Below are 17,270 nucleotides of genomic sequence, written 5' to 3' on the forward strand. Positions count from 1 at the left end.
AATATATATGTGTACTTCGCACACGTAAGTTTTCGTTCGAACTTTGTACATAAATAACAAACGAATATACGCGTACATGCATATATATATGATGATCATATATACACACACGTTATTTTATGTACATATAATATGTGCATATATATATATATATATATATATATATATATATATATATATATATATATATATATATATACATTACAAAGGTTTGATATATAAATTGTTTATGTCCTTAGCAATTCACTCCTCTAGATTTGGCATCCACGTTTCGTTCGGGTCATTGTAGAACTCGCCGTTGGGGTTGATGACCTGGTCATTTATAAATCCTGCTATAGTCTCTCGAATTGCTTTAAGTTGGTCAAGTCGTATGACTCTTTCCCTCAACCATTCAGTCTTCAATAAAAGTTAAAGGAAAAACTATTAATATATATATATATATGTGTGTGTGTTGCTCATGTAATTACTTATACAAATGAGAGCAATAAAGAAATTGTAAATATACGATCGAAATAATATAAAGGAAAAAGTATTTATATACGTACTTTGAGTTGCTCTTCAGGAGTTCTCTTTGAGTACGCCATGATGAACTCGCAAACATAGTATCCGCAGTAGTTGTTACCCTGCTCCTGCCTTAGAACCCACTTTTACGACAAAAAAATCAATTAGGGTGAATTGAAATCATCATATGGTGTTAATTGAATATAAATGTGTAGTTATAGTACTTACTTTATGTGCGATTACACCCAGTGGCGCTTTGCAGTGTTTCATTTTTTGTTCCTCAATGAACCTTTTCCAAACCCTGCTCCCAATAAAATAAAAAAATAATTTAACCTTTAATAATTGTTGAGAGATCGGCGCCATTATATGTATATGTTGTTATAGAGAAACTAAATTAATTACCCTTGTATAATATCTATCATGTCTTGATACTCCGTTTGCGGTTTTCTCAACGAGTCTAAGATTTTCAATCTACTATTGGCCATATCGATGATCATCAATATCCAGTGATTGCTGTATATATATATATATATATATATGTGTGTGTGTGTGTGTGTGTGTGTGTGTGTGTGTGTGTGAGAGAGAGAGAGAGAGAGAGAGAGAGAGAGAGAGAGAGGGGTAACTAGCTAGTAAGGAAATATTGATGTCCCATATATATATGATCGACATTAATTACTTATAATAACACTTACTTGAAGTTGTAGGGGAATAGTATCTCCTTCTTGTCGCGTTGGTTCACTAAGAAATTCATGAGATTTCTCTCAGGTTGAGGCTTATAATCCTTCGGGGGGTTAGGGTATTTATATACGACATACGGATCAACGAACCCAACATCATTATCCTTTCTCTTTCTAAGTTCTGTCATCTCATATCTGCATACATGAAAATTGTGAATATATATATTGTGAATATATAATAAAGAAATTATGAATATAGTAGAAAATAATCACACTTACAGACAATAGCAGCTAATGAGACTTTTATCGAGAGAGTCCAGGTGGCATAGTTGGTGTAATTCTGGAAGCTCGACATAGATAATGTCATTGCCACGGAAGTAATGGTGGTTTCTAATTCTGACAGAAAGATAGATTTGTCCCGCATCAGACGCCGACATGTACCACCCATTTAGCAGGTACATTTGCGTACCCAGTTCACCTAATTTCTCTGGGTTGTATAGACTCTGGCCTGGTACAAATTTCTTGTAAGGATCCACTTCCGGAGCAGATGGTCCTTCAGCGAGCACTTCGGCAAGGTTCAAACTAGTGTCCTCATAAAACCGAAGAAACGACTCATAGCCGCCTACCTCCTCCACTAAGTTTAAGTTTGAACCATATTCGTTAGGAACGACAAGGGGGGGATTGATTGTTGCGATTGTTGTCCGAGTTGTGCAACACCTTTCCCTACTCTCTTCTTTTTTTGCGCCGCCTCATATGACTTGGTGAGAGAGCGGTCATAGTCCGATATCGGTTGTTTCGCGGCGCTCTTAAGAGAATCCCGTTTTTTTGTTCCAACTTCTTTCTTAGCTGATATGGAGGTAGGAAGAAGTATGATGGCTCCAGGTTCTCCCTCACTCGTCGTGCCTATTTTGCACCTTCAAAGAAATCTGTCACTTCTTTTTGTACTGCATCCTTTAATTCCTGTTCACTTTTCTCATAAAATAGTTTTTGGGGAATAACTGGATGAGTATTTGCTTTCTGCTTCTTTGCCGGCGGGCAGGGCAACGGCTTCATTTGCGGGGCGGACCTCTTAGGGGCTGGCTTCCTTGGAGGTGGGGGAGGCGTTGGAGACCGCCTTGGAGGCAGTGCAGACTTTGGAGGTGGCGGAGGCATTGGAGACCTCGGCGGAGGAGTTGTGGACTTCCTTGGAGGCGGCGGAGGAGTTGGAGATGGTGTGGATGCAGCAGTGCCTTCGAAGGCGTCATCATTGCCCTGAGCACTATGATGGTCGAGAGAAGCGACAACTGGACTTTGGTTGGTGGAGGCCCTACTTTGTGAGTACAAAAAATAATGAGATATAAGTAAATGCTTATTATTAGTCATGCCCATAGAAAATTATCAAAAAATTGTTTTGTTAACTTTTGTCCGCACCTAATGTCTGCTGGCGGTGGAGCAGACGCCCCAGGGATAATGATGTAGCGCTTGCGCCATAGTATATATGCCTTCTCTGCTTCTCCTAGAGTCTTCTCTCCATCACCTCCAGGAATGTCAAGAGCTAGATCCTCATAACCTTTGCTCACTTTATCCACTGCGACCCTAGCATATCCAGGTTGTATTGGTGCCCCATGGATTCTTGGTGTCTTGGTAGGGTCTGGAGGAGTAAAAACACCGACAAGCGACCTTGATTGTGTCATTCCCCCTTGGAACATGTAGCTCAATTGATGTCATTGGAGTAGTGACATCATCCACGGGGAAGCGCAGCGCTGCGTCATCTTGCTTTGGCAGCTCAGTGGAAGCGCAACTGCTTTTTAACTGACCAGGGGGGCTAATATTAACATTCATTCCTGGCTCTGATGCCTGTCTCTGGGCACTCATTGCTATCTGCACTTGCTTTCTGATTTCTTCCTGCATTCTTGCTTCCATTGCTTTTTCTCGCTCCTTTGCTTCAAGCACCATTTCCTCCAACATTGTCACCCGCGCTGCTTGCTCCCCCTTGCTTCTCTGGCGGCTTCGGTAGGTTTCCCTGTCATTAGGGAAACCATGAACCCATGGAGTGTTGCGTCCTAAGCCTCTGGTTCGGCCAGTGTGTTCAGCAGTCCCGATGGCATACGTCAGCTCATCCTTCTCTCTATTGGGCTTGAACACACCAATCTCTTTAACTTCTATAGCAAAAACCAATCGGCGTGCTGCTGTTTCGAGTTTTTGCCCATACACTGCCAGACCGGTCTGTGGGTCGAGTCTTCCCCCATGACCGAAAAACCAATTCTTCGAGCGTGGGGGGCACTTGGCTGATTCTGGTTCGATCCCCTTGGCAATAATGTCCGCTTTCATTTTTTGCCACTTCGGTATGACAGTATCGTAGCCACCTGATCCCATGTCATGGTGGTATACCTTTTTTCGGGCATTCTCTTGGTTCCTTCTCACCCGTGCCTCACCCTCTGCTGATGTCTTGTACTCTACGAAATCATTCCAATAGGGCCTCTGTTTCGAGATCAGGCCCGTAGCAGTATTGAAATTCGGCGTTTCGTTCTTCTTCATGTATGTGTTGTATAGGTGTTTCTTCCAAGTCTAGAATTGTGTGGCCATCTTCTTCATAGCCCACGATCGAACTAGCTCCTTCAATTCATCATCGTTGATATCATCATAATCATCCGCTTGCAACGTGAAATGGGCAAGGATATCATTCCAGAGCAAATTCTTGTCAACATCAGAGACAAAACTAACATCAGGCTCGTTGATCTTTTTCTTCCATTCACGGATACTGATCGGAATTCTGTCCCTTACAAGGTACCCATAGTGTTCTACGAATTTTCCTTTTATGTGGACCAAGTGGTTCGCCTGTCTCGATGTTGAATTCCGATATTATGTACCGGCCCTCCAGTGGTTTCTTCGGTCCTCGAACATTTTTGCTCTTCGCCGTTGTGGTCGCCGATCCAGAGGGCTACATATAAAAAAATAATAAATAAATATCTTTTGTACACAGAAATATATACAATATTCACATATAATATATATTTAGTATATATAACTCGCCTGTATTTTCTTGCAAAACATTTTCTTGCTCATTTTCAAGAGCTAGGTATTGACTTCCGTCATCAACATCCTGCTCACCAGCATTGGCAATAATATTCATCATTTCTTCCTCCATGTTGTCTCCCGGGGCAGCCATATCTAACAAATTTAACAAAATTTAAGTCACATATATAAACAAGTCATATATATACAATAAGTCATATACAAATTTATCTAAGTCACATATATATAAACAAGTCATATATGTAAACAAGTCATATATGTACAATAAGTCATAAACAAAATAAATCTAAGTCACATATATAAACAAGTCATATAAACAAGTCATATATATAAATAATTCATATATGTAAACAAGTCATATATGTACAATAAGTCATATACAAAATAAATCTAAGTCACATATATAAACAAGTCATATAAACAAGTCATATATATAAACAATTCATATATGTAAACAATCATATATGTCAACAAGTCATATATGTAAACAAGTCATATATGTAAACAAGTCATATAAACAAGTCATATATATAAACAAGTCATATATGTAAACAAGTCATATAAACGACGAATTCGCCCTAGCGAGAATGACAATTCGCTCTAGCGAGAACGACAGGGCGAATTCGTCGTTCTCGCTAGGGCGAATTCGTCGTTCTCGCTAGGGCGAATCGTCGTTCTCGCTAGGGCGAATCGTCGTTCTCGCTAGGGTATACAACAACAGGGCGGCGTTGCTCCGCATATACAACAACAGGGCGGCGTTGCTCCGCATATACAACAACGGGGCGACGTTGCTCCGTATACAACACAACGAGGCGGCGTTGCTCCGCATACAACACAACGAGGCGACGTTGCTCCGCATACAACACAATGAAGCGGCGTTGCTCCGCATACAACACAACGACGGCGTTGCCCCGCATACAACACAACGAGGCATTCCTCTGCATATATCACATACAAACACATATCGACGTACGTAGGGGTCGGCGGTGACGATCGACGTACGTAGGGGTCGGCGGTGATGGGTGTTCGGAGGCGGTGATGACGAGGGCGGTGTCGGTGGCTAGGCCGGGTGGCGTCGGTGGTGGCACGAGCGTCGTGGCTGGCCGGGCCAGGGTGGAGTCGTTAGGGCCGCGCGCGCGGCGTCAGTGGCGGCGTGGCGTTAGGGGCGGCGTGGCGTCGGGCATCAGGGGCGGCATCAGGGGCGTGGCGCGGCGTCAGGGGCGGCGTGGCGTCAGGCCGAGCCATAGTGTGGCGTCGGGGCTGAGCGTCAGGGTAGTGGGGCGTCGGGGTGCTAGGCTGGGGTGGTCGGGGGGCGGCGCGTCGGCGAGCGCGCTTAGTCGGGGAGTGCGTCGTCGGGGCGGTGGGGCGCCGGTGTGCGTGTGGGCGCTCGCGAGGTGCGGCGTCGGCGGTGGATCGGACGAGCGGCGGCGGGTCTGTTAGGGCTTGGCTCGGCAGTGGGAAGGAGGAAGAAGAGGGGCCGGGGCGGGCGCAGAGGCTATATAAGGGAGAGGACCTTTAGTCCCGGGCGCCACCACCAGCCGGGACTAAAGGCCCTTTAGTCCCGGGCCCTGTTAACGCCCGGGACTAAAGGTCGCACCTTTAGTCCCGGCTGGTGGTGGCGCCCGGGACTAAAGGTTTTTGGCGGGCAGCCAAACTGCAGTTTCGCTGCCCGCCAATTCATTAGGATTTTAATATATTTCTTTTTACACAAATGATAAAAGGATAGTTATTTGCACAGAAAATTAAATAAAAGACATAAAAATATTTTAAAAAATATAGATTCTATTTTGCTTTATTGCACACAGGAAAATTATGTGACCTAAAGTTTTAATTTTTTTAACAAGTTTTAAAACACAATATAGTGTTTAAATTACTATTTCGATAATGCAAAAATATAGTGTTTAATTAAATTCAGAAAAACTCTTGTGTTTTGACTGGAAATTTGTTTTCACATCATTTGAACGTGACATAATCCCACCATCAAACATAAATTTGTTTTCACATCATTTCAACGTGACATAATCCCAACATCAAACATAAATTTGTTTTCACATCATTTCAACGTAAGATAATTCAACATCAAACATTCACAATTATTACATAATATCTCTAATACACACTATTGAACATCAATATATATATCAAGCGGGCACAGTAGTGAACTTCTTCTTGACGTATGTCCCTTGGTTATGATCACGCCGTAACCATGGAGTGTCCTCATCGTTTAGCTGGATGCTAGGGTCTTTGTTCACTGTGAAGGGTGAAATTCGGTCATCCTTTTCATAATCTTCTGACATGTCTGACTTGTCTTCGATTTCGACGATGTTTCTTTTTCCTAAAAGAACTATGTGACGCTTTGGCTCATCATTGATTGGGTGGTTGTCGTTTTTCCCTCTCTTCAGTTTTGTAGACATGTCCTTGACATAGAACACCTGAGTCACATCCTTCGCAAGGACAAACGGTTTGCCTTTGTATCCAATATTGTTGAGGTCCACTGTTGTCATTCCATACTGGTTGTCTACTGCTACGCCGCCTCTAGACGTCTTTACCCACTGGCACTTGAACAAAGATACCTTAAAATGAGATGCATAGTATAGTTCCCATATCTCCTCTATGCGGCCATAGTATGTTTGCTTGTTCCCACTAGGGTCGGTGGCATATATGTGGACACCACTGTTCTGGTTGGTGCTCCTTTTATCTTGTGCTACTGTGTAAAATGTATTTTCATTTATCTCGTACCCTTTGTATGTGAGGATATGCCACGATGGCTGCCTAGCCAACAAATATAGCTCCTCATCAATACTCTCATCACCCTGACATTCTTTTCGCAACCAGTCGCTGAAAGTTTCCATGTGCTGACGCGTAATCCATGCTTCAGACTTCCCTGAGAACTCAGATCGAAGGAGGTTCTTGTGTGTCTCGATATACGGATCTACCAAGGAGGAGTTCTGTAGAACTGTGTAGTGTGCTTTATTGAAATAATCATCACCCTTACCAATATATGTTTTCTTCCCTAGTGTCCCCTTTCCACTTAGTCTCCCCTCGTGTCGCGATTCAGGAACACCAATCGGGTTAATATTGGGAATGAAGTCAACACAGAACTCAATGACCTCCTCTGTTCCGTAGCCCTTGGCGATGCTTCCTTCTGGCCGAGCACGGTTGTGAACATATTTCTTTAGGATTCCCATAAACCTCTCAAAGGGGAACATGTCGTGTAGGAACATAGGACCGATAATAGTAATCTCCTTGACCAGATGAACTAGAAGGTGTGTCATGATATCAAAGAAGGAAGGAGGGAACACCAACTCAAAGCTGACAAGACATTGAACCACATCATTCTGTAGTTTCGTTAGATCCGTTGGATCGATTGCCTTCTGAGAAATTGCATTGAGGAATGCACATAGCTTCACGGTGGCTAGACGTACATTTGGCGGTAGAATTCCTCTTAATGCAACTGGAAGTAATTGAGTCATGAGCACGTGGCAGTCATGGGACTTTAAATGTCCAAATTTCTTTTCTGGCACATTTATTATACCCTTTATATTCGAGAAGAATCCAGACGGTACCTTAATGCTATCTAGGCATTCAAACAAGCTATCCTTCTCTTCTTTGCTAAGAGTGTAGCTGGCAGGACTTAAGTACTGGCGTCCATCATCTGTCTTCTCTAGATGCAGGTTGTCTCGTTTTTTCAAACACCGCAGGTCCTGTCGTGCTTCAATTGTGTCCTTAGGCTTTCCATACACGCCCATGAAGCCTAGCAGGTTCACACAAAGATTCTTTGTCAGGTGCATCACGTCGATCGCGCTGCGGACCTCTAGGACTTGCCAATAGGGTAGCTCCCAAAATATGGACTTCTTCTTCCACATGGGTGCGTGACCGTTGGCGTCCTTCAAAATAGGTTGGCTGCCAGGTCCCTTTCCAAATATTACTTTCACATCATTGACCATATCGAGGACGTCCTCACCAGTTCGGTTGTGAGGCTTGGTCTGGTGGTCTGCCTTACCTTTAAAATGCTTGACTTTCTTTCTTACGGGGTGATTTGCAGGAAGAAATCGTCGATGCCCAAGGTACACGACCTTGCGACACTTTTTCAAGAATATACCTTTCATGTCACCGAAATAGTGCGTGCATGCATTATATCCCTTGTTTGATTGTCCTGAAAGATTACTTAGAGCTGGCCAATCATTGATTGTTACGAACAACAATGCTCGCAGGTCAAAGTGCTCCTGCTTGTGCTCATCCCACACGCGTATACCTGGCTTGTTCCACAAAAGTAGAAGTTCTTCAACTAGTGGCCTCAGGTACACATCGATGTCGTTGCCAGGTTGCTTTGGGCCTTGGATGAGCACCGGCATCATAATAAACTTACGCTTCATGCATAACCAGGGAGGAAGGTTGTAGATACATAGAGTAACAGGCCAAGTGCTGTGACTACTGCTCTGCTCCCCGAAAGGATTCATATCATCCATACTTAAAGCAAACCTTAAGTTTCTTGCGTCACTTGCAAACTCGAGGAATTCTCTATCGATTGCTCTCCACTAGGACCCATTAGCAGGGTATCTCAACATATTGTCTACCTTACGGTCTTCTTTGTGCCATCGCGACAACTTTGCATGGTCTCTGTTTCTAAAAAGACATTTCAAGCGTGGTATTATAGGAGCATACCACATAACCTTGGCAGGGATTTTCTTCTTAGGACGTTCGCCCTCAACATCACCAGGGTCATCTCGCCTGATCTTATACCGCGACGCGTGACATACAGGGCATGCATCCAACTTCTCGTACTCCGTGCCACGGTAGAGGATGCAGTCATTAGGACATGCATGTATCTTCTGGATTTCTAATCCTAAAGGGCAGACTACCTGTTTTGCTTCGTACGTAGTGCTAGACAATTCGTTATCCTTCGAAAGCATCTTCTTTTGGATTTTTAGTAACTCCGCGAATCCCTTGTCAGATACACCATTCTTTGCCTTCCATTGCAGCAATTCCAATGTGGTACCTAACTTTTTCTGCCCACATCACAAGTTGGGTATAGCAATTTCTTATGATCCTCTAGCATGCGGTCGAACTTGATCTTCTCCTTTTCACTTTCGCATTCTCTTTGTGCGTCACGAATGGCCTGACCAAGATCATCAGCGGGCTTCTCCTCTGCCCCTACCTCTTCTTCAGCGGGCTTCTCCTCTGCCCCCACCTGTTCTTCAGCGGGCTTCTCCTTTGCCCCCACCTCTTCTTCAGCTTCCCCCATTGCAGTATCATTGAAGGCACCATATTCAGCAAAAATGTCATCATCGCCCCATTATTCTTCTTCACCTTCTTCCATTACAACTCCGGTTTCTCCGTGCTTCGTCCAACAAATATAGTTTGGCATGAAACCCGACTTGAACAAGTGTGAATGAAGAGTCTTTGAGTTAGCATATTCCATCATATTCTTACATACGGCATATGGGCAGCACATGAAACCATCGCGTTTGTTTGCCTCGTCCGCACGTAACAAAGAATGCACGCCGTCCATGAACTCTTGGGAGCGACGATCAGCATTGTACATCCAATGCCGACTCATCTGCATTATATGACATAAATACCATATTAAAACCTAGAACATAATTAGTTAATTATACAACATGCATACCACCACAAAAGCTATAAATTTAAGAAAGCCTCGCTACAATGTAGACAATCCCAACTACCACTAAAAACACTAAAGCTAAAATGCACTTCAGCAGCACAAGGATTTCGCGACCAATTCCAACTAAAACAGACAGATCCCCCGTTTGTTCAACATCTTTGAGCTTCTTCGGCTGGATCACTGCCTCATTAGCCGCCATATCTGCCTGTTGTGCAAGATATTTTTGCACGAGTTCAACATACTCTTCCTCCCAGTAGAAGCCTTAACATCCAGTGCCATCCCACTGAAATTAAAACAGAAAATTAGAACTTTAATCACAACCATCATGAAAATAGGTATAAACTAACCATAGTCATTAAATACGATAAAATAACTCACATTACGATCCGGACACTTGTAGAAAATGCGACCCTTGTTGGGACCCTCCTTCTTCACTCGGTACTCCATCACAATCTTCGTCTCATCACAACACTTGCCGCATGCAATGAGTGGGAGGCCCGGCCTAAGTCGCTTTGGAAACCCATGAGAGGCCGAGGACCCGGAAGCGGTTGCCATCTACTCTCTATACTCATTTTTTAATACACTATAAATTTCTCATTTTATAAACAAATAAAATTAAAAAAAACTCTAAAATTCTCTATATCTCTAAACAATGAAGTGTGATATGCATGCTACAAATGAACGGTGAATACTAGTTTTTAATAGCTACTTTAACCTTCCTTCATGTAAATATGCAAGCTTGAAGTGATTTTGAGCTCAAATTGCTTACAAATGAAAAAAACCACAATAAAGAACCATATATATATATAGTGAACAAAATGAGATAAGACAATGGTGAAACATGAGAGTATGAAGTTGGTAACCTTTAGAACCGAAGAATCGACGGAGGAATCGAAGAAATCGACGGAGGAATCGAAGAATGGATGGAGAAAGAGCAAGAACACTGCTTAAATTTGAACTGAAGCTCTCGGGCGGGCTCGGGGAGAAAGAAGACGGCTAGCAGGATTTATAGGGGGGACCTTTAGTCCCGGTTGATGGATCCAACCAGGACTAAAGGTCACTTTCTAGTCTCGGGCCACGCCACTAGCCGGGACAAGAGCTTTACTCCCGGTTGGAGCCACCAACCGGGAGTAAAGGTCGACCTTTAGTCCCGGTTGGTGGCTCCAACCGGGACTAAAGGTCCCTTGCCACAATGGCCTGGCGCAGGAGCCGTTGGGCAGGGACCTTTAGTCCCGGTTGGAGCCACCAACCGGGACTAAAGGTCTCTCTAGTCCCGGGCGCAATATTTCCCAGGACTAGAGCCTGGTTTGGCCCTTGGATCACAGGTCTGTTCTCTACTAGTGTGGCTTGCTGAAAACGATTAAGAAGAAGAGGAAATTGTGCAGCCGGCATCTAAGGTTCAGCGAGTAAATTGTGCAGACAATAGTGTGTTGAATGTAGAGCGAGATCCGGGTTTGCGTGACCAAATTAGTACTTATCATCCAGATAAACAAGAAGTTATCAGAGCATACATGACACATGGTGCATACCAATTTATTAAGGATGTATACCCTCCTTCTGGTCCAGAGAAGCACCCACGGAGGTTTCAGTCAAAATTTATTGATGACTTCGATGCGATTCAGACGCGCAGAGCAAAATTTAAATAAAACATGTTAGTTCCTTTAATCATTTATGCTTATCATTATATTTTTCATCCCAAAATTGTGTCACAACATGCATAGTTCATTATTTAATAGAGATTTTGGTGTTTCAGTATACCTCAATTGAACTCTATACACATATATATATATATATATATATATATATATATATATTTGATCGTCCGGCTCCCGCTATATATAATTCATGGCTCCGCCACCGGGCATACGTGTGAACGAATGGAATTCTGAACACACACGACAATTGACAGGCGGTGTCATACTTCAGATACAGATACTAGCTAGTGTAACTGCTTGATGCGGTTGGACTAGCACGCTAGCTGACAAACTGAAAGAGGATGCATGCCGGCCTGCCGGTGATAACGCTAATAACTGACAAACTGAAAGATGCCTGAGTGCCGGTGATGATGGATGATGGATGATGGATGCTGCTAGCTTTTCGTATATATGACAGGGTGTGCTCTCTCTCTCTCTCTCTCTCTCTCTCTCTCTCTCTCTCTCTCTCTATATATATATATATATATATATATATATATATATATATATATATATATATATATATATATATATATATATATATATAGAACTACTACCTTGTAGCTGGCTACAAAATAACTTATTCTGTAGCCACTTTGAGTTATGATAATTACTATGTTAATTTACGAGATTATAGTAACTCCTTACTAAGTGGTTTACTATAACGTTACAGTAAATATCTCCATGTGTTATAGTAACCCAACTATCGTAAATATGTATTGACATTATCGTAAATTAGTATATAAAATTATCGTAAATAGAGGTGGCTACGGAATAACTTATTTTGTAGCTGGCTACTGAATATACTCTCTCTCTCTCTCTCTATATATATATATATAGACACACACACTCTCTCTCGATGCATGTCTCGATCGATCTGACACAGGGGCGGATCCAGCGGTGGGGCGGGGGGGCTCAAGCCCCCCCTACCCAAACCGAATCAGTGCAAATTACTGTAGAGCCACTATGAATTTTTAGGCAAAGTTCTATAGTGTAGGGAGCTGAGACTTAAGATCGAGCAGCAGTGTTGTTCAGTCCTCCCTAAAATATTTTCTGGATCCGCCGCTGATCTGACAATCTCGATCTCTAATCTTCAACTTCAGCTGAAAGCAGCTAGCTAGGGCCCCGGCCAGTGTTAGGATGGAATTGAAGGAAATGTCAACAATGCACGCAGCAGCCACGTACGGACCTTACCTTGTGAAAGGAAATGTCAACATATTGCGCGCGATAGATCATGCACGCATGTGGCTGCCGTCGCACTCGCTTGTGAAAGGAGCTGACAACGTACGTACAAATGGAGATGGGAGATGCTGGACACCGCCAGTCCACCACCACTAGGGCGTAGCCGCGCGCGCCGGTATACTTGCGCGCGCGAGATGGCGAGACGCACGACGACGACGGTCTAGCACGTACGACTAGCTAGCAGACAGTTTAATTAGTCGTTGACAGGAAGCATGATACGATCGATTCAGGGAATGAAGATCGAAAACCATGCAAGCAAAAAGTGGTGCATGCATGCATCTTGGATTATTGTATCTTGCTGTGCTAGGCCTGCATGCCTGTGTGGCTGTGTGCAGTGGATCATATCATATCTATCTATCCTAGGACATATATATGATGTAATCATAACCATATCATAGACAGTTGACAATTTCAGTAACATGCACACCCCCCGTAGCTTGCTATATATATATGCTCTCCGTACGTGATACGTACACATTTTCCTTTTTTTCTTTTTTCTTTTGGTTCCACATATACGAATTAATTTCTTCTTATTGTTGATGAAACACGAGCAAACATCTATCTAGCTATAAGTAGTAGTATCACGGAGAGCATATAAGCATGTTTAATTAAATTGTACTATATATTTTCTTCACATGAATTTCAAATTTTAGAGGAAGAAGCATAATACAACTATATATTATACAAATGCATGCATGGGCTCACATCAGTTGCCAATCTTGAGGATAGCGTCCAGCCCAGGCCCAGCCATGCATGGTTCAAGTTGGACGGACCGAAATATATGTTAGCCCATTTGTTTACTAAATTGGCGGGCCATTGGTTGCGGGAGCTCAACTCACCATGGGAGATCCTTCTCATGGAAAGGGGTTGACAAAGCAAATGGTGGCCATTGTCTAATTGGCCAACGGTCAATAGGCCCAAAGAACTTGGGGACCTAGGTGTTAGACATTGACTAATTTGGGAGGGCCCTACGCCTCAGATGGTCGTCGTGGCTAGACTGAGTGAACGAATCAAAGCCATATATGGGCAGGGACTGAGCTGCCATGCAATGCAATTGATCGACTCTTATTCAACGCCTCCACCATCATCACAATTGGCAACGCGAAGAAGGCCCGGTTCTAGCATCACCATTGGCTCGATGGGGAAGCTCCAGAAACCTGACGCCTAACTTATTTGAACTGGTCAAGAGAAAAAAAAAAGACGATGGAGCAAGAATTAAGGAATAATTCCTCGATTAACTCCTTGCGTAGTAACATAACAACCACAGAGCATGTTGAGGAATTTGTCTCGCTTTGGATCCGATTATAAGAAGTACGTACAACTACGGTCTGAGGTGAGAGACACTATCACCTAGAGATGGACGGCAGATGGACATTACTCCATGTGCTTGGCTCATCAAATACAATTCAAAGGTGCTTACAGCATGTTCAAAACCAACCTAATCTGGAAAGCGCACGTAGAAAACAAGTGCAAAGTTTTTGCGGGGACATTAGTTAAGGACAAGATCCTTACCACATTTTGGTCCAAAGTTCTCTTCCGGCATTTTAGTCCAGGACATTAGTGATGGTTCCATATCTGTCCTCCGATCCACGGAGCCCCTGGTTTTGAGGAAAACCCGGCAAACCCTAGCACGCTCCTCCGAGCCACTTCATGTATCCGCCACGCTAGGTCTCTGATGCCGACGGATGTCCTTGCCTCGTCATGTCATCTCCAAGTACATACTTGGGCTCCGCTCCTGGGCCACCCCTTTTCCTTGAGCCCGACTTCCGCCATCCTCTACCATGCACGTACTCTTGCTCTTCACATGCATGATGTGGATCTCCCATGACCTCGCACGAACTCTTCGGGTCCCTCGGTCCAAGCTAGCCTCCTTTGTTCATCCTTCACCGCCCTTGGTCCATCAACATGAATACTTGGCTTGACCTTCACCTCATGCATGTCGTCGACCGCCATGCTACATGCAACACGTGCACATGATCGACAAGCCAACAGCTGCATGATCTGTTCGACATGCACCACGGTTGTCAATCACTCATCATCCAAGGGTGACCACCATTGGTCTCTCAGTTATGTTTTGCATGTAAGTAGAAGCCGCTCGTTCGTTTGTTAGATGCAGGTGGAGACAAACTATCAACGAGGTATACACGCACTATGGTGGAACCGCTCAGTTCGTACGGGTTCAATCACCAAAATAACAAACTTTGGCCTCGATAATGGGGCCATGCATTTTTCTTACACACCATTTTCTAGAGTTGTTTAGGTATGCCTGTATCACTGGGACAACACCAACATCTCGTGCTAGCTCTTTGAATAATAATCCCAATTAAGCTAAGAACATGTCCGGATCATTTGAACAGGTCACTGACTCACTGCTAGCTGCTCAATCACACGATCAATTTTAATATTATTAAAAGCCACAACATTCGCCCTCCAAGTAGGCTGTGTGCGACCGCAGAGGCCGAAGACAAGTACGTTCTTTATATTTTCTAAAAACAATTGCTCTTCAAAAAGTAAAAAGAAAATATTATAAAGTCTGTAAAAAAATAAACATTTGGAGGTTTTGCCTCAATGCCTCGTGTAGATATGTATATATCGAGGAAGTGGTCTTCTCAGCGCCCTCATGGATGGACGACTCGATCAATGAATGCTTCAATTCCCAGCGGCGGCGGCGGCGAAGGTCTTCTCCAAGACGATGAGCTTGTCAGCAGGAGCGGCCGCAATGACTGCATCAGCTGCCTTGCCGTAGGCAGCAAGGACTTGAGCGATCTTTTTCTCATCTCCATCCGCATACGCCTTGCTGATAGTGGCGCCAGTGTTGTACAATGTTTCCTTGACGACGGCAGCTTGGGCCTCCGACATTTTGCCTGCTGGGGCAGCCGCAGTGACTCCATTGACGGCCTTCTCAACCTTGGAGTGCATCTCGCAGTAGGCCTTGTCGACGGTGGGGCAATCAAGCGGGCTGGGTGCGGCTACCGAGTTGAAGGAGTCCTCCATCACCTTGAGCTTCTTGTCCAACGGCGCAGCGTTGATCATGTCAGTGGCCATCTTCACGGTAAGGACGAGGCGGGCGATTTTCTTCTCATCTCCTGACTCCTTGGCCTTGTCGAGAGCGGAAATGAGGGGTTTGAGGTGCTTCTGAGCGGCATGCAAGGTTTCCAACTGCTTGTCTGGTGGGGCAGCAGAGACGACAGCATCGAGAACCTTCTGGATGCCTAAGTGGAGGTCGCCAATGTACTTTTCAGCGGCGGGGGACAATTGCGTCGCCGCTGCAACAAGGACACTACTAAGCAGGAGGAGGATCGTAGTCTTGGCCATGGCGCGCGGATTAATGCTAACAAAAGATCGAGTTGGTTCAGTACGATGGTGGGTGGTGGTGCTCCTATATATATGTGTGTTGATGAGTTACTGGATGGACCGTCTTTTCAATAATAACCAAGAAAGGCCATTGTATTGCTATAAATAGTGGACGGTGCATGGTGACTGGCATATATATAGGTCCAAGACAGACTCACGGCCGGCTAATAAGTGTTCCAAAATTAGCTACATCCATGCAAAGTGTATGTCTGTTCAATAGACACCCGGCCCTTTCTCAAGCCACAAGGTTACATTACGTACATGGGGTGCAATTCATGCTTCTTGGCATCTCTAGCTCCTTGCGCATATATAGAAATGCATGTATCCCCATGCATGGGGATGGATATCTAATCCAAGACACCAACGCTACTTGAAACGTTGTCTTCCAACCTGTATTTGAAACATTCCATGCATAGGGATGGATATCTAATCCAAGACACCGATACCATGCATCTTCCTAGTCCACAACAACACTTGAAAGATTCAGTACTGAACCGATGATACGCTTCCCTAGACAATAAAAGAAAACGGACATGAAATTATCAATACAAGTAATAAGCAACACAAATATCAAGTCATCAATGATAGCGTGCACGGCGCCTTCTGGGCGGAGGCGGCCATATCTGTGGCCCTGGGGCATTCGCGACTGGCCGGGGCAGGACCAAGTCACCCGCACTTGCACGCCCGCTGATGGCTGGGTGGCTGCGGCGGCAACCTATCGAGGCCTGCTCATCCGCACCTGCGGCGGGGGCCCATCGGCCCTGCTCGTCCGCGTTCACAGCTGTCAGGGGCGGCTAGCGGTGGTGCCTGCTGTAGGCGGTTGCCAGTCTCATTTTCGTGCACGTCTTCAGGACGGCAGCCATCTGATTTGCACGCTCGTCTCCAGGACGGCGGCTATTCGTTTTACAGTGCTTAGCGCTTCGGGGCTGGCAAGTTCATCTCTGACATCTGGACGGCAATGGCGTCAGTGCCGCCTTCGTGTAGCCTGGTGCCAAGACACCGATGAACATTCATTTGGTATATCAGAGTTAAAGGTCTGGTCGCTTCAGGCAACCTGGAGCTTTGGCGTTGAAGCCATACTCAGCCGTGGTGCCTCAGGCATCCACAGGTGACGTGCTTGTTCAAGAATAATAGATAGATAGGCATCGATTTCTCACCTTT

General features: G+C 44.5%; 1 protein-coding gene across 1 annotated transcript; it reads right to left on the minus strand.

Moving 5' to 3' along the window:
* Positions 1–15,110: 15,110 nt before the first annotated feature.
* On the minus strand, positions 15,111–16,110 carry LOC136506155 (uncharacterized). The gene has a single exon (XM_066501273.1). The coding sequence runs from the start codon at positions 16,068–16,070 to the stop codon at positions 15,405–15,407; it is 666 nt and encodes a 221-aa protein (XP_066357370.1). The 5' UTR covers positions 16,071–16,110; the 3' UTR covers positions 15,111–15,404.
* Positions 16,111–17,270: the final 1,160 nt, after the last annotated feature.

This window comes from Miscanthus floridulus, chromosome 14 (assembly GCF_019320115.1).
Source record: "Miscanthus floridulus cultivar M001 chromosome 14, ASM1932011v1, whole genome shotgun sequence".
Classification (NCBI taxonomy): domain Eukaryota; kingdom Viridiplantae; phylum Streptophyta; class Magnoliopsida; order Poales; family Poaceae; genus Miscanthus; species Miscanthus floridulus.

Excerpts from the sequence above, each read along its gene's own strand:
- LOC136506155 (XM_066501273.1), bottom strand. The coding sequence starts at position 16,070 with ATGGCCAAGACTACGATCCTCCTCCTGCTTAGTAGTGTCCTTGTTGCA.